Source organism: Corvus cornix, chromosome 7 (assembly GCF_000738735.6).
Source record: "Corvus cornix cornix isolate S_Up_H32 chromosome 7, ASM73873v5, whole genome shotgun sequence".
Taxonomy (NCBI): Eukaryota; Metazoa; Chordata; class Aves; order Passeriformes; family Corvidae; genus Corvus; species Corvus cornix.
The window spans coordinates 36,069,900-36,092,402 of record NC_046337.1 but is presented as its reverse complement, the minus strand read 5'-3'; the positions used below and the strand labels follow the sequence as shown (position 1 = coordinate 36,092,402).

The 22,503-nt window shown below is 43.9% G+C and overlaps 1 protein-coding gene across 7 annotated transcripts in view; it reads left to right on the top strand.

Moving 5' to 3' along the window:
* Positions 1 to 982: 982 nt before the first annotated feature.
* IKZF2 (IKAROS family zinc finger 2) overlaps positions 983 to 22,503 on the top strand; it is a 118,177-nt gene continuing 96,656 nt past the window's right edge. For 2 of the 7 annotated variants that reach the window (XM_039555273.1, XM_039555267.1), the window contains exons 1-3: positions 983 to 1,297; positions 4,029 to 4,077; positions 4,798 to 4,899. In XM_039555273.1, the coding sequence (XP_039411207.1) occupies positions 4,044 to 4,077; positions 4,798 to 4,899 (136 nt within the window). In that variant the 5' untranslated portion in view covers positions 983 to 1,297; positions 4,029 to 4,043. Of the gene's footprint in view, positions 1,298 to 2,176; positions 2,247 to 2,365; positions 2,457 to 2,693; positions 2,730 to 4,028; positions 4,078 to 4,797; positions 4,900 to 4,929; positions 5,152 to 22,503 lie in introns of those variants that run through there. The other 5 variants (XM_039555269.1, XM_039555271.1, XM_039555270.1 and 2 more) reach the window with 5 other exon arrangements.

Here is a 22,503-nt window from a genome sequence, read left to right as displayed (position 1 = left end):
AAATACTTAGGGCTGTTCCTTCAGCTTTGGCTGTAGGGCAGCGCACAGATTCCCCTCAGGACAACAATGCTGATTTTTCCACCTTTCCCAGCACACCGACTTCTCGGGAACGGGGTAGAACGACACGTAGAGATGTTTCTCGCACCGGGGCTGTCTCTAAGCAGAAACTCCGATTATATTAGCCGAGAATGTTTAATTAACAAGCCTGGCCGCCCCCCGGCCGGTTATAAATAGAAGTGCTGAATCACGATTGCACCGGTACCTCCGCCGGCCGGCGGGAGCCCCTGGGCGGCGGCTGCCGGAGGGGTGCGAGGAGCGCCCGGCCGCCCTGAGGGGCCGCGGCCGTGCCCTGAGGGCGCGCGCGCCCGCCCGCGTGAGGCGCGGGGCGCGCACTGTGGCGGCGGCGGCGGCGGCCACACTTGTCCTGTAATCGATTGCCGAGCGCGCTGAGCGGCCTCGCGCCGGCTGCGGGCACCCGCCCCCGCCGCGCCGGCCCCGCCGGGGCTGAGGCGCCGCGGGGCGGGAAAGGGTCCGAAGGGGGGAGCGAGAGTGTGAGTGTGTGTGACCTGAGTGTGAGAGGGACTGAGCGTCTGTGGGAGTGCGAGAGTGTGTGTGTGTGAGTGTGTGAGGGACTGAGTGCGAGTGAGGGAGCGAGTGTGTCCGTGTGAGGGACTTTGAGGGAGGAACTGAGTGTGAGCGAGCGAGTGCGTGTGTGTGTGTGTGAAGGACTGAGTGTGAGTGAGGGAGTGAGACTGTGTGAGGGGCTGACTGTGAGTGAGGGAGACAGTGTGAGTCCGTGTGACGGGGGACTGAGTGTGAGGGAGTGAATGAGTGCGTGTGGGTGTGAGCCTGAGGGAGGGATAGTGTGTGTGAAGAAGGAGGCGTGTATGTGTGTGAGGGAGTGCGCGTATCTGTGAGGGAGGAGGGAGTGTGCGTGTGTGAGGGAGTGCGAGTATCTGTGTGTGAGGGAGGGAAGGGAGTGTGTGAAGGAGGGAACGAATGAGTGTGTGTCTGTGTGTGTGTCTGTGGGAGGGAGGCAGGGAGGCAGAGCGGCCGCCGCCGCCGCCGCCGGATCGGTTTCTCGGGGTTTGACCAGCTGTCCCAGGCTAACCCTCTGCTCTCTGAAGATGGAGGAAGTAAAAACAGGATTACCCTTAGCTACGGCTCCTCCGCCGCCTTAGTCCCCCCACAGCCAACTGCCGTGCACAAACACACCTCCACTGGGCAGAGGGAGCCGACACTAATAAACACACAAACAAAAGGGGGATGGAACTGACTCACTGCCTGCGCGGCTGAGGTAAATCTGCGCCTGGCTTCTTATTATTTCTTTCTTTTTCTTTCTCCCCTCCCTTCCTCCCCTCCTCTCCTCTCCCTCCCCGGTCCCCCTTTTCCCGGCGGGAGGAGGGACAGCTCCATTCCGGGGCCGGCGAGACGCGGGGCTCGGTCCGTCCGTGCAGGTCTGTGTGTGCGGAGGGTCCCCGAGCCGAGCGCGGCTGTGCAGCATCCCCGCGGGCGCCGATGACTTGTTGCTGTTAGCCCAAAATATAAAAAATAATTAAAAAAAAAAAATCCAACCAAACAAAAAAACCCCCACCAAGACCGAAATAAGCAGGGGTCGAAGCCGCGGCGGGTCTCGCCGGTCCGTTACCCAGCCCGGCCCCGCTGCCATTTCCCTCAGCGCCCGCCGCCACCTGTGCGCCCCCGGGGGGCTGCGGCCTGCGGCGGGGAGAAGGGGGGAAAGGGAATTAAATGACAAGCGAGGCAGGACTTCCATGACTTTGACAGGTTGTGGCAGGGGCGGGGAGAGGCAGGGATGAGGCGCGGAGCCCAGCGTCGCCCAGGGCCGGAGCGGCGCTCCGGGGAAGTTGGCCCGGGTTGGCTGCGCGGGGTGTGAGTGCGCCCGCCGGGCCCCCTCACCCCATCCCGCCCCGCATCCCCTCTTCCCATCCCGCCCCGCATTCCCTCCGCTCCCCCGATCCCGTGGAATCCGTAAGGAACCGGTGGATCAAGTTTTACCCTCTCTCTCTCTCTATCTCTCTCTCTCTCTCTCCGCGCTAGTTAATCGCATTGCTGTAGCACCGGCTGACCTCCCTCCCTCCCTCCCTCCCTCTCCTTTTTTTTTTTTTTTTTTTTTTTTTTTTTTTTTTTTTTTTTGTGTGTTCATCTTCCTTCAAAGTATGTGCCATTCCTGAGCGAGTTTCCCCGCCGGCTCATCCCGGAGCTTCCCGGCTCCGCATGCCCCACCTGTAAGTGCCGGGGGCGGGTTTCTGTCCCTTATCCCTTTCCCCCTTCCCGTCTCTCTTTCCCCCATTTTCTCCCCCTGCCTTTAAAAAACCATTTTCTAAAACTTTCTCCATCTTTCTGTGTCTTCAGCTCGAGCAAAACTCTCTTCCTCCATTCGTTATGGGAGGGAGGCTCAGCAGCTGGGATTTGCCATCACCAGCCTAAAAATTTAGGTGACCAAACTTTTTCTTTTCCCTGTCTTCTTACTCTTCCTCTCCCCCCTGAAGAAATAAAAAAAAAAAAAAAAAAAAGAAAATCATCCCGTGTTTTAATTTAGGTTATGGATGTTTCTGTGTTTCTTTTTTGCCTTCCTTTCTTTTCCTCCTCCCTTCCTTCCCTTTCTTTCCTTCCACTTCATTGGCTGGGATGTTCTTTCCCTGTTGCTTCTGATGTTTCTTTCTTTTTCTCAGTGTATGCCTGCCTACCTGGACTAGGGGGAAGATAAGGTAATTTTGAAGGGCTTGAGGAAGTGGCTTACCTGTTCTGAAAACTTTTGGGGTTTTTTTGAGATTTCTTTTTAAGAGTTGTGAAAATCAGTAATTGAAGAGAGTTTGGTAGCAGCTGGGCAGGTTGAAATTTAAGTGTTATGTGCTGAATGCCTTGGGAATTTGATCTGCTTTATACCAAAGAAGAGCACAGAGAAAAGTATTTATTTATTGGGGGAAAGGCGGGGAGCGGGCGGGGGGGGGGGGAGGAAAGAGGGTTAAGGGAGGGGGAGGGAAGTGGTTTTGGAGACAAGAAGTGAAGCTGCCTGTTTTCCAGTAAGTAATGGAGAAATTCCAGGAGCCAGGGCTAAATATACTTGGCGATCAATACAGAAATGGCTCATTGTGAATAATTTAGCTGCCTGGTGCAGTGAGAGTTTTGAAACTAAAGGCAAAAAAGAGGCCATGGAGGGAGAGAGGAAATAAAATTCTCCTCTGGTCATGTCAGATTCTTAACTTTTCCACTTAAAAGAACATAGTTATGATTATTGATCTCTCCTTTTTTTTTTTCCCCCCCACAATATATATCAAATGATAGCTAGGGGGTGTCATTCTATACAGTTACTTGGGTTTCGGGAAAGTAATAGCTTGTTCTCTGTCAGCAAAGTGCTTCCAGAAACTTTAAGATTGCTTCACACCACAAAACGCATGATCTGGGAGTATGAAATGTGATGTTTGGACCTGTACTGTGGCAGATAAATAGGGTTAGAGTGAACAGGTGTGTGTACAGGTGTGTGAGTGTGTGTGTGCACACAGGGGTGTGAGACAAAGCTGGAAACTCTGTCCAAGGGGAATGGACATGGGAGGATTTATTTTGTTTAGACCAGGAGAGAGTCTCTTGTAGTGCATGTGAAAAGAGCAATTGTTAGTTGTATCCATATCCTCAAAGTCTTCTCTGGCTGCAGATAGAACAGATAATTGATAAAGCATTACCATCACAGCTTGAACAAGCAAGCGAAAAGTCAGGGAAAAACTCTCAGATGAGGCAAAAATGTGAATGGGGCACAGAGAGAGAGGTATGGTCAGACCAGGATAATCCAGGTGCCACCTGCCCAGGAGGCAGCTGCATGTCTACTCACATAATTTACAGGAAGAGTTCAGTGATTTGCAAACGAACACATGCAGTGCACTTGTGTGTTTCTCTAAGCAGTGGTTGCAACAGCAATAAAATGGGCAACTACTTAGGGCTTTAAGTAAGTTTAATCGTTTAATGGTTGATACTGACAGGCATCTCTGAGAGTGTACTTTTCTGCCTTGCAGCACTGCACTTTGACTATGGAAGCAGAGGCTGTTGATGGATATATTACATGTAAGTAGTCATTTTGTTTGATTATTCTGAATTACTTTTCTTTTCCTACTCTCCTTTGTATAATGCAGACACCTGAAAATTTAGCTTCCTTGTGTACAGTATTTGCATTGACACTGAATTAGTAGCATTTAAATATAAACTCTCTGTATGACTGAGAAATGCATGGGGATGGGTGCCTGGGTGAGTATCTCTAGGTTTAAATATTTGCTGAGGGTGAATGAACTTTGCAAATGAGAGAGAGTTCGTCTCCAGAAATTCAAACTGCAGCCAAAAAACTTTTCGTGCTTTTTCATATGTATTTCTCTTGTTTTCTGTGTGGGGGGTTGTGTAAGGGCTCTGTTTAGCTGTCTGTTCACCCAGAGCTTTGGGGGGAAGGTCTGTATGGTGAATTACTATTACAGTCTTCCCCTGCCCAGCCTGGATTCTCCGTCTGCTAATGAAAAAGTAATCCTAACTTAAAACCAAGCAGCTGGGACAAGATTTGCCACAGGAGTGTGTGTAAAAGACTGGTGACAGTAGGTTTGAGGGGGCTCTTAAAATCAGCCAAATGTTTACTTGGGGCCACTGAGAGTCCAGATTTTACAGGCTCTGGAAGACCCCACCAGTAAAGGAGGGAAGGGCAGGGGCGAGGGGAGCGAACAGGTTGTGGTTCTTAGTCTTTATGTATCTCTGCTGAAGAAGGGGGTACAAACTTACGGGGCACCTGTGTTGTGCTCGCAGGTGACAATGACTATTCGCCTGAAAGGGAGCACTGCGGCATGGCCATCGACCTCACCTCCAGCACTCCCAATGGGCAGCACACCTCCCCCTGTCACATGGCAGGTAGTAAGTCTCCTCTTAAGCCTGTTTCTCTCTAGCTGAGGGTTGGGTTGGTGTGGTCCTCCTGGTCCTTGGTTTGCTTACCAGGTCTTAGCCACTGCTGTTGGCATTGCTAATTACAGAGGAGGACAGGAGAGATTTTCTTTTTTTTTTTTTGGTTCTTGTTCGTGCTGGTGTCTCATCTGAACATGAACGGGATTACTAGTCTGAACTATCCCAAGGTGGCATTTGAGAGCTGGTCCTTACCTGCTCCAGGTAGGAAAACACTAGGCTTGACATGTGCTGGTTTTGTTTCCTCAGGTTTTGAAATCCAAATGGAAATGTTGTTATTGTTATTATTACTATTACTTAGTTTCCTTCCCGAAACAGCTTGAAGTAGCTTTATTTGAAAACAAACAAATTTTATTTACAAAACTATAGTTGACTATAACAAACTGAAAGGAGTTCAGTTTAGAATGTTGGGTAGAAACTGAGAGTTTCGTGAGTCTGCACATTGAGGGTGTCAAGAGCTGATAATATTTATATAATTAATTCTCCTGTTATATACGGGAGGTGGATAAACGTAGTTAACGCAATTTCGTAAAAGCGACAGCCTTCATTTTCTGCGTGTGAGTGCCCTACCTTGTTTAAGTGTTGGTTGCAGTGTTACATCAAGATACTTACCTTAGTGTAACCTCTGTACTTATAATCCAGAAAAAATGTAGTGTGCTTTGCTTCCGACATACTTACAGAGTGTTCCTCTCTGTGTGGTACTAATTTTCTTTCTGGTTTGTGTGTACTACAGGTACATACTTATCTATCTAAACCGAGGGTTAGTATAATGCCCAACTGAAATCTGTGAAAGAAAGAGAGAGCTTTTAGGGTCGCTTGCTTAAAAATGCACAGTGTATTGCTTTCAGAGTCTTTCTGAGAAAAAGATGTTACTTTCCTTTAAGAATTTTGTTCTCTTGCAAATTATGGATAAAGAGCAGTTTTATGAGCCTTTAAGCTGAGGGTTATTATGAAGATCTCTCAATTATATACATGTTGCTGGAGAATATGATTTCTAATAACGTGGACTGAACTTTATATGACAACCACTCATAATTCAGCATCTTTAGACAATTCCAATTGTGCTGCACTGGGATTCTGATATACTTTATTACGTTGTAAAAGTTTTACTACTCACTTTCTTCATTTTCTTTGTTTCCTTTTTATTAATGGGAAGGCTTCATTGGAAGGGAAAAAATATCTGTGTTTTAAATCTTCTTTATAATCTAGACTGAAAACCAAAGTCAAATTAGGAATAAAAAGATCTAGAATGAAGTCATGCAAAAGGCCTTAACACACTCAGTATTTTCATGTCCATTGTGTTAACATTTTCAATGGTTTTTAAGCTTCATTAGTTCTTTGCAACATATATGTATCTGCAGCCTTGGTAAATATTTTTTTTTTTTTTAGAGGTGTTTTTTGGTCTCTCACAGGTGTCTCAAATGCTTTCATCACCGCTGCTCGGTGTTAAAGATGTGCTGCTGTTGAAAAATTAAGGGCTCTGCCTGGGTTTCCTAAGCCAAACAAAACTCAAGCTTCTTAAATTTATTGTAATTTATTTACTCTTTGCAGGCTTAGGATTGTTTTGCAGAGAGGTGACTTGTGCTGCCTTAAACATGGAAGATATTGATCAGAGGTTGTCAGCTTTTGTGGCAGCTGTTACATTGGTTCATTTAAGGCTTTTGGCCAAATCTTGAATCTGGCATGTGTAGGCTAAATCGCCAGGCTGTGCTTTAGAGCCTTCTGCCTGTTTTGTGGGGCACAGGAAATCCTTTTAAAAGTTTGGTAACCCAGGGGCCTGCACCTCTTTTTTTTTTTTTTTTTTTTTGTAACTCTTTTGGGGTTTTTTTTTTGTATTTTAAAAGGAAAGATAGAGGTGGAATAGCAATATTTTGTATAAATTTAGTAGCTCCCAGTGGATTGATCCATCATCCATTGTTTTAAGTAGAGGCAGTGGCTGTGTTCTATTTCAGATTGGTTTGATTTCCAGTGGGTTGCTGCAGATTAAGTGATGTTGGCTGCCGTTACAGCAGAGCCCAGGGCATGTCATTCTGGCTGGGTAGGACTTGGGAATGGAGGAGGTGATACAGGGAGCAGATCCCAAGTATTTCGCTCCCGGATTGGTTGACAGTCATTGCCAGAAGCGCGTGGCCCTCTTTGGCTGTGTGCTCTGGATGTGCACCTGCAAGGTAGGGATCGAAGTTTTGACCTTTGTTCTTCTTGCGTTCCATTGAATTGTTTTGAACCACAGCTCTTAATTTAGTTGGAATTTGTGTCTGGCTCAAAAGGAGAAACACCAAAAGAAGGAAATTTCTTGGATCTGTGCTGAAATGACTGAGTAGTGCTCTCCCAGCAACAGTAAAATTATGTGCTGGGTAAAGAGTTTTCTACATTCATTAGCCCCTGGCAATGTGTTAGTAGTTCTGTCTGGATTACTGATGTTTTCAGGTTCTATTCCAAAAGGGTTTGGGTTGAATTTTTTGGCTTCTGCATCCTTTAACCTGTTATCAATTTCAAGTATCTAGATGGTATTTGTAGGTTATGGATGGGGATGACACTCAATTTTCCTTGCGAATGAGATGATCCTGAAAGATGAATCACACTAAATCACCTGTCATAGCTAACTGATGATCTTACATATACCTGCCTTTAGCAGAACACTGCATGTGTGTTGGCAGATGCTCTGTTCTAAAATACTTCATTGTAGTTTTATGTAAGCAAAGATTTAAAATACATATAAATAGTCAATCCGAATAGGTTGATAGATCATCTCACTTTTCTCTATAGCAAAAGATGAATTAGTGTTACACCTGCTGAGTACAGATGATATATTTACATAGCCCCAAATCTGGAAGTCCAGATTTTCTTTTGATCTTCTGTAGGAAAACTCTTACAAAGGCTGACACCCAGAGCTGGGTGTCAAAGGCTTACTCAATTAACTTTGTCTTGATACTAGAGAGTTCCCTGCGTGGCCCTAAGCCCCCCCATAGACCCCACCGAGTTCAAGGGAGTTTGTCTTGTTCCCATCCGTGAATGTTGAGCTGGGCTATAAGTGATCAGAAACCTCCGAATAGGAGCTGGCATGCTAATTAAAGGCTAATGGGGAATCCTTATAGAAGAGGCTTTAAAAAGAAATAATTCTTAGTCACCTCCCCATAATACCACACTGAGTTCTTACTACAGTTATTAGAGATATTTTTTTCCCTGTAGGTTAAAATGGACTTAGAGGAATGCCTGCTTTAGAAACTGCAGGGGCACAGTTGTTCAATTAGTTGACTCAATCATTGCTTTGTATAGGATGAAGGACACTTCTCTAAGATCACTGGCCTGGTGTCATAGGGAAAATAGTAGCAGCAGCTATTAGCATCTGACAGTCAGCAACAAAGGCAATTTCCCCTTAAATTAGAGACCTGACAGTGGGTGTCCCAGTTACCTTTCTTATCTTTGCTTTCATAGACAAAAGGAGCCCTTAAACGAAACAGAGTCAGAACAATCATAAATATCAAACCCAACATCTGATGTTTGAGACCGATTAAAATTGTGGTGCACTTTCAAGAGGTGTTTATTGTAGCTTGAAGTGTTAGTAAGTTATGAGAATTAATTCATTAAGAGAGTAAGCCATGTCGGCTGACTCTGCTGCTGAAAATAATGAGGCAGTTGCGTTTTCTCCATGGTAGGGAATGATTGTGCTGTCTGACGAGATCACTAATTGGGACAGCAGCACTAAGTGGGAATGATTTCAGCAGTGGTGTTTAAAGAAAACTTGGGCAAGGTTTTATTATAATGTAGCCAGTACTATATTCCCAGTGATCAGAGCGGACTATCAGTTGCACTTTTGTTTTTTTGTGGCATCAGAGCCCCAAATCTTTCATGATCACTTTAATTTTTCAAGCCTGAATTGTCATACAACTCCTGTTTTGTCATAGTTGTGTAGTCCTGAGCAGAGAGTTACATGTACCGCAGCTGTATCGGCACATCTGTTGGGATAAAAAAAATGTAATTTTGGAACCCGACTGTTGGAATGAAACCGCGTGAAGTTAAAGTTGCTCCATGCCTCAGCTCCACGGCAAACAAGCCTTGTCACCACCAGAATTTACTGGCAGGCACGTGAGGCTGAGCTTTGCACTGCGATTCTTTTCTGGCTCAGTATGTGTTACGGACTTTTTAGTAGGATGAGGTGATGGGGGCTGAACCTCTGCAGGAGGCTTTTCTTTAGGGAGGGTGGTTGAAGCTGGCCAGGCTGGGCTGCAGAGGGGGACTTTACTAGTACTTTGAGGCAGTCACTTCCCTGACGTGTGCACTGGGACATGAAGAATTCTGGCAGCCGAACTGCTGTGCTCTGAACTGGGGATTCAGGTCTCCATTTCTTCCAAATATCTTGGAAAGTGCTAAAAACTCGGACCTGATCACCTCAAGATGCTGAGGAATCTTCTTTCCTCAGCAGCCTTTAAGGAGTATGGTAGGCAGCATGGGCAGCATTTATTGGTCTGGGTATCTCCTGCCTTGGTGCAGAGAGGTGGACTTTTGACAGTCACTTGAGATGTCCTCCAGTTCTTTGTGTCTGACTTTGCTGTCTTGACACTTTGATTTTTTAGAGCTCAGCTATGGAATTGCACGATGGTGCCCAACACAGATGTACCTGTGGTTTTGCAGGTTGAAGGACAGTGAAGATGGACTTTGCCAAGATGAGCTCAGACATGAGGGATGAGCTCAATAAAGTGTGGCAGGGAACTATAAGAAGTGAGCTCCTTTGACACTTAAAAGAGCACGGTCTTTGCTTCAGTCTTTTATCCTCAGACTTCCTGAGAATTGCCAGGGCAGTAGTAGTTATCAAAGTTTTAGCCAATGCATTTAGCTTTCTTGGAGTTTGAGAAGGAAAAATATTAAATGGAAAGGTGATCATCAGGATTTTAACAGAAAGAGGGGGGGTTTTCCACACCTAAGAAACCAAAGCTCTGTAAAGTAGTGTTACACTGTGTGTTTCTTGAAAAAAACCCAACCCAAACAGAGGAAAGGATTACCTGGAAATTAAACATTTCCTGGGATGTACCTTGAATTGTTGTAGCTTTATCCACATCAGCTCAGATTTTTCACTGGTGTGGTTAAAATCATTAAATAGTTCCTCTGATACAAACTCTGGTAGGTCTGGTAGGTCAACCAACGCAGAGTAGCCACTGAAATGAGTTGGTGTTTGCATATCTGTAGCTCACACTGCAATGGTGAAGGGCTCCCGTGTATTTTTCCTATCTTCTGTCACAGTCCTGGCATTCCCTATGGAGTCAAATACTCGGCTGCAAAAACATTCCTCCCTCTCAGTGAGTGTTATAACGAGGGTGGAGTGAAATGATCAGTTAATCTCATTAAAGAGGTTTTTATTCATTCTGATGGAAGTCTCTCGAGAGGTCATCTGCCAGGGCTTTGTTGCAACACACACCTTTCTTGGGAAGCTTCTGTTATTCTCTTGGACTGTCAGGTTCAGTTAACTTTCCCTGGTACACACCCTGTTACAACACTGTGCTCTTGCTAGCTTTGTAGTCAGCAAGTTTTCAGTGTTTGCTTCTGGAATTTCAGTTCCTTTTCTCAGACATGCCAACAAAGAGAGCAATCCTCATCTTCCATGAAATAGGACACTTTGATAGCAGCTGGATGACAAGATACCTGTTGGAGAGTGTTCTGTCTTTCCCATATCTGAATCTGAGGGAAGGTGCTACTCCTGTTGAAGTCGATAGGTATCTTCTCCCAGAAAACTGGGTCAAAGGCTTGTTTCCAGTTCCTGTGAGCCACAGGCTCTGTGCAGTCCTTCAGCTAAGTGATGGTTTGCAGGTTGGCAGGACTAAGTTTTACAGGTGGAAATGCAGTGTAACCTTTGTGCAGTACTGAGGGTGAGCAGTGCTCGTCCTTCCAGTGCCAAGAGGAAGGATGCACCTTGAAGGAGTGATGCTCTTCTATCTGGGAGGAAAAGGCAGAGCTTCCTTTTCTGCTTTTTTGCCTCAGTAATCCCAGTGAATGAAACCCCTTGGAGAACCCACCTTGAAACAGGTCTGTAGAAAATTGAAGAGAAGGCTGCTGCTCTGTGTAGTAAGATCACCTGTTGCCAGCCCGGGTGAGGAGTCTGTGCCACAGCGTGCTGTCCCTTGTCTAGGGTGGTGGACACTTGTCTGGAGTCCGGGCAGCTGACTGCTGCATCCCAGTGGATGGAAGCAGAGCTGGATTATCACTGAGAAGCAATGAACGTGACAGATACGGCTCTGGGCTACGTGACCAGCGGCCCAGTTTTTCTCCAAACTCTGGTCATTGTAGGGGAGTCCCTCCATGTTTCTGTGCTTTTTTTCCCCCCTCTTGTCTTTTATTTTCTGAATCACAGAAGCCATAGATCACTTAGGATGGAAGCTTGGATGGTACATGTTAGCCTTTGTGAAAAGTAGGATTTTTTTACAATATCTTCTTTGCTTAGGGGTTATTTTGCATTTAATTTTTGCAACCCCGCAATGAGACGCATTCAGAAGTACATTAATACCAGTGCAGCTTATTTCCTGTCCTGCACAGGAATAATTGTGGTAGTCCTAAAGCACCCTGTTGTGGTGTGATTACATTAGAGCAACCACGGAATTTTAACTCTTCCCACACCACTGAGCATTGCGAGGTGTGTGCGTGGACAAGCCCCTATTCACACTGCCCAGCAAAATGTGCCCTTGATCTGGAGCCAGGTCTACATTACCGGCTTCTGCTGGCACTGCTGTGTCAGCCTGTGGCTTTGAAGAACTGTAATCCCTCACAGGCAGAGAGATGCTGGCAGAAGCTCCTGCTCTGAGCATAGCCCTGGCTGGCAGGGTCACCTGCAAGTGCTGTTACAGGTGTTACATGGGAAAGTACCGTAAAACAGCAGACACTGTTCCTGGAAAAGCATGGGGTTGATTGATCCCCCTCATTTCTGTGCTGATAGGTCGTGCCAACTTCTGTGAATTAGAATGTCTTTTCTGGGTTTTTTAACTGACTTTTGCTTTCTCTCTGCCTCTTATTTTTAAAAAAATCTTTCCAGTTTGGGGGTTTATTGCTGTAACGCGGTGTGGCATTGTACCACAGAGGTAGTGGGCTCTGCGTGCATTGTATGAGCTTCTTTAGCTCATGGTTGCTCTGTGTTTGTCCTGTCCAGAGAGGTCACAGGGCTCTTGGTCTTCCCTTTGTGAAGCTCAGGTTGGTGGTCGGATCCCTGTGTCCTCTCAGGTGTGGGGGGAGGTCACTCCTGGGGCCAAACCATGCACACTGCCAGTGTGGATGGTGTGAATATCTGTGTCTATCAGCCGGTAGTGAGTGAAAAAGGCAGCAGAGTTCTCCTACACAGGTAGGAGCCCCTCTTCTTAGCGGACTGTGGGTTTTACACAGGGCGCGAGCCAAGGAATCTGATTCACTGCAGACCTGTCTCTGCTCTCCCCACCATGGTGTCATGTTACTTGGAGAAGCTGCACAGACTGGTTTTTTCCAGCCTCTTTTCCTGCTGTGGTATTGGTACCACCTGTGAGGCTGCTCTGGGCACAGGTGTAATCACTGCAGTAGGGGAGAGAGAAGGGGAAGATTAGTGTGAGTATTCAAGTCCCTGCCCTGTCTCTGGCTCGGAGGAGGCCTTTGGAGGACTCGGTGTTACTGTCCACCCTGAAACTTTGTGCAGTGTGGATAAAAGACCCAGCCACATCTTGGTTGCTGCTCTTGTCAGGCCCTTTGTCCTGGGGGTTGGACGTCTCAAATGTTTTTCAAAGGAGGTAGGACATCCTGAAGTACAGAAAATCTATTCACCTTGTTGCTTGTCCCACCTATCATCTTTGTTTCTTACAAATCTTCTTACGAATGTGAGGAGGTAAGGCGGGCTGTGTTTCCTCTCCAGCTAATGGAGGATCTGGGCAGGGCTTACGAGAGAGATGCTCCGTTGGCAGTTAAACCGCATACATGACAAAGCTTGACATTCCGATGGGCAGATTTTCTTGTTTATCCCCTCTGTTCCTCCACTTCAACAAAACAAGTGTTAGACTAAAGATATCTGTGCTGTGACCTTCAGCACCAGGCTGGAGTTTTCTCAGCTTCTTTTTAGTGATGTTTTCCTTGCATTTCCCCCCAGCCTCTAAAACCTCCCAGTTCCATCAGAAGAAAGTGATGTTGTCCTGGTTTTTCTCAAGGGGCATGTGTTCCCTCAGTCCATGAAAATTATGTTGGTGAGTGGCACAGAAAGCTGGCTGGAGAACCCTGTGATATGCTCAAGTCCATGGTAATTTTTCTCATAATTACTGTTTGATTTGGGAATACCTGTGTGCAGTTCTATGAGAATTCACACCTGATCTTTCCTAGATGTCAGCTCGGCTTTTGGACATTTTATGATTCCCTTTGTAAGCAAAGTTGCTCTTTTAGGTAATGATCTAGCCATAAAACACAAACTGAGAGAGTTTTTGGTAACTTTATCTGTGCATCATTTAAACTTCAGCAGTGTGAATTAAACGCCTATTTTAGTCCAAGGAGCAGGAAACAGGATGGCGTGAATTCCCTTGTTTTGAAAATGAAAGAAGTTGCTTCTTTCTGTATGAAAACATCAAGTCTTTTTACACAGAAGAGGCATGAGGTCTATTCTTTTGAGGAAGAGTAGCTGTACTCTTAAAGTTGTGGATGGTTTAGAAGTTTCCAGGAAAGAGGGGCAGTAGACTGAAGACCTTGTTCTGGTTAGCAGCCAGGTCTGTGATAGAGGGAGACAGTTCAGGCAAAAGAATGAAATGGCGTTTGGTTTTTAATCTTATTTCTTGAGAAACTGATATCCTGCAGGGTTTGCCTTGTTGAGATAACAGCCTCTGAAGGAGAATAAATCTTATTAATTAGCAGTTTTGCATACTGCTTTTAATTGTCCATTCCTAGGTACAGGCTTTGTATTGCACATGCGCTGTTGTGGTAAGGGGCCTCTCTCCTGCATCCCTGGAGAGTCTGCAGGGATCTGGCACCAGTGCAGAGTCTGCCTGAGTACAGAAATATTTCAGAATACACCGTTGGGCCTTAAATTTACTCAGTGCCTTAATCCTCATCACCTTTCAGATTTAGACATGTCCTAAATGTAGTTGTGAGTAATAGTTTTACGGTTTAATCTCCCAAAATTGGGTCAACCTTACCAGTTGTTTTGACCTTGTTACCAGCACAGGTAGTTCCTGGGTGAGTCTAATACATCTCCAAGCAGCTGTGTGAAACAATCTGGGGCATCAGCTTTACTTGAAACCCCCTGTTTGAAATTTTCCCCCTAGCTTAAATACACAGGCCTCTCTCTCTATCACTGTAGGATATTATCCTTTGGATAATCTATTATTCTAGAGAGTAATACAAGAATATCTCCTTGTTATATCATGCTTTTTCCGTTTTAATAGCTTCACAAAGGATACCAGTTGAAGAGATACAAATGAGTGGATAAAATTTTAGGCAGAAGAGGTGGAGAAAAAGTAGGGAAATTAATCTTAGTAAGAATTCAGCTCTTATAGGTGGGAGGCAGCTTCATAATTTGTATATGTGACTACAAATTGTCAGAGTATAGGTAGCTCTCAAGAGTTCAGAAGAATGATGTGCTAGTTGTATATTTAAGGGTCAAGTAGTATATGACGTTAGCAGACTGTGAGAGCTCTGTGAGTTTATTTTTGGCCTTCTTTTAAATTTGTTTTCTACGAATTGCAAAATTTATTTTGCCAAAATCCCATGTGCTTACATGTGAATCCCAGAGTGTTCTCATAGTCTAAATGCTGTGACCCATCAGCTGCCCCCAAATTACCTAATATCAAGTAGAGAAGGTTGACAGCCAAAGAAAAAGGTAGGAAAATGTGTCCAGCCCTGGTTTCTGACAAGCCTGTACATGTGCACTGCAATAATACAAATGGAAGGCACTTAGAGAGGGTTTTGGTCACATACAACAGAGAAGTACAGGCTTGAAAAATACTAGGAAAGTGCAATTCTTATGAAATGAGGAAGCCAGAAAGAGGAGAGAGAGGTATGTGAATTGTGCCTCGGCTGAAGGAAAAAACTATTGAGCGCCGCCCTTTTCAAATGTCAAACGCATGGGAAAAAGTTGTTGGAAGCCAGTCTCTGCTAAGTTTGCTGCTTGCAAAACCTACTTTTTTGTGAGATGTTTGTGCAAAATCACCTTTCTGGTCTGCCTGTGAGACCAGACATGACTCAGGCTATCAGCACGTAGCATGGCTTCAGGTCGCTGTCTTACTGCTCTTGCTCTAAAATGCTATAAGGAAGTGTTTGCTTTTTTTCTCACTTTTAGAGTGCTTCATTCATTTAATGTCATTAGCGCTATTGTTACTTAAATTTACCTTCTGACTGGTAGCCGTTAAATATTAATAGAGAAATCGATAGTAGTGAGATTTTTGCTCAAGTAAATATATATCACATATGTACTCAAAACCAAAGCAAGCTGCAGTGCATTCCAGGAAACAATCTATAGTGCTGCTCTGTAATGTTCTTCCTCATCTTCATGTCAGGTTGTTTTATCTGTGTCCCAGCTCAGCCATTCCTGCCCCAGAACCCTGGCTGTTCTTTTTAACAGCCTAGAACAACAGAGCCTTAGGAAAAGAGTAGAAGAAGTGTTTTCACTGTAGAAATGTGAGTGATAATTGCCATATAATTATCCAAGGTTCCTTAATGACTGGATGCAGGGAGATCCTTAGGTTTGATGTTGTGTCTGGTAGACAGCACCCCTGCCAGAGACTGCTGTGCTAGAAGGAGAGAATGGCACTGGCTGGAGGCAAACCCAGCCCTTGCCAGCATTTGGCAAGGGGAAAGTATTTTTGAGAGAAGATGATGGTTTAAAACCATTTAAAATCAGTGCCTAATAACAACAACAACAAAAAAGACTGGGCTTAAAATGGCTTTGGAGCCAGGCTTAAGTTCGTTAGAGGGGAATAGACAAAGGTATGAGATAGACGGCACAGCCATCATGCACAGGGCAGTTTATTCTCCATTTTGGGTCTCTGCAGCATTTTCTTGTGCAACTATAGATGGAATAAATCTTTGTAGACCATTGAAGAGATGACCCTAATCAATTGTTCTGGCCAGGTGTTTTGGAAGAAGGAAAGCTTCCTTATGAGTCAGTAACGAAATTTCAATTTATAATTACGACTGTAGTTTATAATAATAATGCTAATTATATATATAAACAGTTTAACCTACTATAATGTAAAATGGTAACATTTGCTGAGCTTTGGCTGCTTTCAGATGGTGAAAATGTGCTGGTGGTTGTTGGCTGGGATTCAGAAACATTTGTCAAAATTTTGTGTGCTATGTGAACAACAAAATTTTGTGTGGATTAAGCAATTATTAATTCTCTCCCATTATCTGTCAGATAAAACTACAACTAACTCATTAACCAAAATTAATTGTAAATAAAGCCGATCTGTTGTTGAGGAAACTAGTTAGAACGGTAATTGGGTAATGATGATGCATTTAATTTCAAACTGCAGATTTAAAAGCTACTCTTTTTGGCAGTGATAGCGCAAGGTGTTCTGAAATGAAGCAGGGTGCTTGTCACTGTCATTGTCCTCTTAATTAATGCCACCAGGACTGCCTGTGTTTTGAATCTAATTAGTGTGTCCTGCAGAGCACTTGGAAATGTCCTGATTCTGCTCACATTGAAGCCAGTGGTTAAACTGTTTTGTTACCTCTATGACCAGGAGTTAACACAGGAGGAGGCTCTGTGGAAGTGGTGGTGTAGGACGTGGCCCACTGCTGGGTTTCCTCCTGCAGCAGCACATCCTCATGCCTGAGCTCTGGGAATAGTGGCTGTGCTTTGGGATTTGGTACTGACTTGCCATGGAGATAAATCTGGAGTTTCAGGCCAACAAAACTGAATTGTGACTCAACGTTTTAAAAATGATTGAGTGAGTAATTTTCCATGCAGTTTCATTACAGTATATTTTGCCCCAAGGATTATTTACTGTAGAGTAACTTCCAGCATGTTTTCGCTGCTATTTGTAACACTGAGTTTTAATAAGAAAGGACTTGTTTAAATAGGATAATGTTTTTACCCCAATTTGCCCAGTTCTAATGGTAAAATTAGCATCAGGAATAAAGTCAGCAGTTTTACCTGTTAGCCTACATGCACAATTTCTTGATTATTTTTAAACGCTGATTTTAGAATGTATTAAATGCTATTATGAAATGAGCACAGTTTGTTTGATTTTAGCCAACTACCATTTCAATAATTAACAAAGAAATAGGCATTGGGAACAGAATATATGATTCAGGAGGGCCAGCAAGTCGATCAGACGGATGAAGCACCTCTGCTATGAAGAGAGGCTGAGAGAATTGGGATTGTTCAGCCTGGAGAAGAGAAGACTGTGGGGTGACCTAATTGTGGTGAGAAAGATGGAGAGAGACTATTTACAGGGGCCTGGAGTGACAGGACAAGGGGGAATGGCTTCCCACTGCCAGAGAGCAGGGTTAGATTGAATATTAGGAAGAAATTCCTGACTGTGAGGGTGGTGAGGCCGTGGCACAGGGTGCCCAGAGAAGCTGTGGCTTGCCCATCTCTGGAAGTGTTCCAAGGCCAGGTTGGACAGGGCTTGGAACAACCTCTGATAGTGAAAGGTGTCCCTGCCCATGGCAGGGGGTGGGATGGGATGGGATGGGCTTTAAGGTCTCTTCCCACCCAAACTGTTCTATGATTCTCCTTGTTCTATCATTTGTAATCACTCTACTGATTTTTTTTTTTTCTTCTGACTTGGTTTAGAGGGAATTACAGAACTGAAGCATCGACTTAATCTTTAATGTTCCTACTTACCAGACTTGAAGGGAATATAGAATAGATACATTTTACCTATTTTATTTTTAACTTTTTCTCTGTGAGTTTTTTTTTTCTCTTGTGCTTCCTGGTCCATGGGGAGAAAAACCCTACGAGCATGTTTTAGTTACATCACTAATATTAGAACTGAGTAATCGGGTGGCTTTGGCAGCAGTCTCGTTTATAAATTGTTGGTGAGCAGATGGCTCACCAAGTTGGCATGCCAGCTCCAAACTTTCACAATCATGAGTCAAGTTTTAAATCGCAAGATTGCCTTACATACCATGAGTTTTTTGGTTTTTTTTTTAATGTGTGTTTGTTTAATAAATGTAATTCTTGATGGATCTTCTCATTCCTGAGCTGTGTTTTGCACTGAAGCATATATTTTCAGGAGTCTCTGGCTTTGGGAATGCCTTTTTTTTCTTGATTTAATGAAGTGGAGACTTTTTTTAGTCACTTATCTGAAAATCTTGCTGCTAAGAAAAACTAATAAATGTCAGTGTAAGGGACGTAAAAGTGAGACTTTTCAATCCTGGCTATGTCAAACAGTTCAAATGACTGAGATCATTCACAAATGAACTTAAAGCAACTTTTGGTTTGTATGCACAAATAGTTTTTAGGAATAATTTGCTGGTATTTGTTATCGTGGATATGCAGATCTGTGCCAATTTGTTTGTTTCCTGAGTGCAGGGCTTGAGTCATTAGGCAGCATCGAGTACAAATGTTACGTTTTGAAATGCAAGAGTGAATATTTTCTGTAAGCAAAATGTAGCAATAAGGAAACTGGGCCAAGCAGGAGTGCTCAGACATTCTCCCTGTGAACACAGTGAAGTTCCAAAAGGGTCAAATCTTGATCCACTTGAGAATTTGGACTAACATTACTGGAAGAGTTTCTGCTTTTTTCTTTTTCTTTTTCCTTTTTAAGCTATTCCTTTAAGTAAAATTAATATGGTATATGTGGGTTATAATTCATTGTGGGACCTGTTATGGAATGATAATTAGACCTTATTTCTAAATGATTCCACACAAAGTGTGCTGTTGTAAATGCTAAACAACTGTGTTTCATCCATAATCATGTAATTGGTGTGTGCAGCTAATTAGTGTGTGTTCAATTTAGGCCCAGATTTTTTGGAAATGTCTCCTGTTCTGGTCCTGATTTAGCAAAGCTCTTAAACAGATGATTAACTTCCATTGGCTTTAATAGGACTTAAGCACATTCTTAATCAGGGCCATTGTGTCAAATCATGTCTCTTGGTGACAATCAGAACAACCTGCCAGAGCCGTAGTAAAAATATCTGTAGGTCCTTCTTAAATTTAGATTAATCATTTCTTTAATTTGTGAAGCATTTTGTTTCAGAATTTCAAACTCTGTGTAGGTATCTTTCTCTCTCTCTCTCTCTTTTTGAGCAAATGGTTATTGTCACAATCTAATTGTATGTGTAAAGTTTAAAGATTTTAACTAGCTTGGCAGGCTGTTTACATCAGATTTGTTCAATACACCTTTGAGATGGAGAAGAAGAAAATAGGCATCTGAGAGTGCCTCACTGGAATATAAATGTCAGTGCTGATAGATATCTATGATAGAAAATTTGTGTGGGAGTAATAATTTGGTAATAAAATAGGTCAAATTAATTTTTATGCTGAAGGGGATACCTTACAATAACCATTTTGTAATTTTATGTTTGACAGTTTGCTCTGCATTATGTGGATAGGTGGAGCTGAGATAATGTAATCCATTTCCAGTTGTAAACAAGATTGCTTTAAGAGCTGCAGTAGTAAGATGCATGTTGGCTGACTTTAAGCTGAAAGGTAATTGCCTCTGAATATTAATGTGCATGTGGGGATTTTGTTTTTAATTCTGGGATTTCATCTTTGCCCTATAGCAGCTCTGAAGAGGCCCTTGTTTTCCCAAACCCCACTTTGCTGCTAATTGAAGCTGATGGCAAGTGTTGAATTTTGGGTCCTTTGCTTTTATTTTATGTGGCCTGTGTACCTTGGAGAATGCTGCTTTCTTTGGCTGTTATTTTTTTGTTAACCACCTTTTGAGTTGAGGATTTTTGGAGATGCTCTTGCTGTCCTACAGCAGTTTTGAGTAGTTCCTGGGATGAAGGAGAAAGGATGGAATTGTAGGTTATGGAAAAGGGGAGAAGTTGCTGCACTAATTAAATTGGAGCCTCTTAGAGAAATGAGAGTTAAGGTGCTGATCCTGTGCTCTGTAGCTGGCAAGCTTTCTCATGAGTAATTTAGGACCTATCCAAAGCCCACTGCACTTTGTGGGAGATTCTCTAATTCCACACACTTGTGGAGCAGACCTCTATCATGGGGGCAAGTTGTAGGTAGTGACAGGCACAGTCTGGGGGAACATCAATGGACTGCATTTGTATTTGAAATTGTTTTAGGCATGGAAGGCTACAGCCAGATTACAAGCAAGCTGTACCTCAGCTTTCCATTTAAATTCCAGCCCTTGGCTTGTACAAGCTGTTCCATTACCCACTGCTTACAGCGAGGCTCCGCACAGGGAACAGCGGGGCTGGTGTTGAGCAGGGTGTAACAGCAGCTCTGCTCTGGACCAAACTGCAGCTGAACAGTGCCACAGGAGCTTGGAAATCTGTTGTGTGCAGGGCTTTAACCTGCACATGTTTTAATGGCACTGGGTGTGTGGGCTGTCATTAGGGTGTGTTAGGACTGTTTAAAGGTGTTACAACTGGCTGGTGCCCCAGATACCCTTCTAGCTGAGATGACTGTTCCTAAGGCAAGCGTTCAAAGCAGAGTTCAGCATTCCTTGTTCTCTGTGGCAATGCCAGCATTTTTTCTGAAAAAAAACCCCAAATAACAAGAAGGGGTATTTTTAGCTTGGATCGATTTGCTGATCCAGTTTAGTGCACGGTCTCACACAGTGAGAGGGTGGTGTCTGTGCAGGGATGGGAGCTCCTAGCTCTTCTTCTGTTTCTGCAGAGGAAAAGGTACTCTGAGCTGTGCTGGCACCTGGCACAGGTCATCAACTGTGTGGTCAACAAGGCAGCCAGTTGGCTTTTCTGCTGCCTCTGACCCGGTGCAAGGGGTGGTTGCCTCCTGCAGAGGGATGGGGCCAGCAGCTCAGAGGTGCTGGGTTCACAACCAGCCCTCACAGCTTGCCTTTAGCTCACAGCTCACATTTGGGCTCTAACCTCATATAACACCTTTAGTTAAACAGTCGTGGTGGTGTGAGTGGGAACCACTGAACAGAGACAGACTTGAATCTTCCATGCTCCTGCACCTTCCACAAACTTTGGGGTATTGAGATTTTTGGTTTAGAATGATTTTTAAATTCAGTGCCCCATCTCCAGTGATTTGGTCTGACACTTCCTGAAGTTAAGGGGAGTCTTGGTGGTATTTCAGTCATTTTTGCAACATGATACTGCTTTGTAGCAAGGCTGTTCTATGGATGCCTTTGCTAAAAAATTACTTAGCTACAGAAACATTTGACTGTAGGCTGGTAAGCAGAAAAAGTGAGGGTGTGTGGGTTTGTGAATGTATGTTGCCCATTAAGGAGTCTCTCTCAATGCTGGGTGCTTCATTACAATGAGAAATATAACATGAAAGAATTCTAATAACTAATTAACTTGTTCACTAATGGATCAGGCATTGCCTTAAGGGCAATAGTTTAATAGAGTCCGTTTAATGAAAGTTGACTGGAGGTATGTCCTGTGGCTATTACAAACTTTGTTTTATAATAGCATGTATTTTTCAGTAGCTCCTTGCCATGCTATAATGTGGTTGGAGTGGGAGAAATTAGAAAACTGGCCGTTTCCCGGCAGATAGCGATAAGTTTCTACTCAGTCAGAATGCTCTATACAGATAGGTTTATAATTATTATCCTAAGATTGATGTTTTTGGGGGGGAGTGTAAATTTGTGCAGCAGTAATCCATTAAGAAATCAATAATCATTCCATCCTGAAATGCAGTTTCTCTGCAACATTATAAATACACACCAAAGATTTGAAACTCTGCTGGTTTCCCCTTCTCCACCCCCTCCTCCTGCTTCCCTGAACTCCAAGTTCAATGCCCTTTGTGTTGGAGAAGCAGTTATGTGGTGGGATTCTTCTGTCGGGAAAAACAAGGGTGGTAGTATTAGCAGGATCCTGAGAGACAGTAACACTTTTTAGTGTGATCTCTGCTTTCCCACCAAAAGTACCCTTTTTATCTTGGGGAAATTCCCCCTCTCTTCTGCCAGGGTTTCATCCCTGGTAGACGGGGATGGTGAAAATTCATGCCTTGTTCCTCTGTAGAGAACTGTGGAGAGGAAGTATTATAGAAGTGCTAAGTCGTTGTATGTGTACATTTCCTTTTCCTCACTCCTCCTCGTTCAGATTTGGTTCTTCATGTAACAGTTCAGAGGCTTGGCTATCAGAGACCAGAACATCCTGCAGAACTTCCCTTTTTGCTCTGAATTCTCTCCAGCTGGGCAAACACATTTTTGAATTGCTGCTGTAAGTTATCCCCTGATCTAGAGAGCTGGAAACCTACTTTATCTCAGAGTGAAGGTGATTATAACTGATAAATAGTAGCTGAGTGAGGAAGAGTGAGAGTATTATTTGTGCTTCTTTGTGGAGGAATAATTATATGGAGTGAGATGCTGGGTCATCCTGATTTTGATCTTGCAAGGAAAATTGTGGATGGAGCAGGGAGATGCTATTGCTGCAGCAAGTCACAAAACATGGAGTATTTCTAATATTACATTTCCATGTCTTTTATTTTCATTATTCCTCTACTTTGTTTTTGTTAGAGCTGGTTGAAAAATA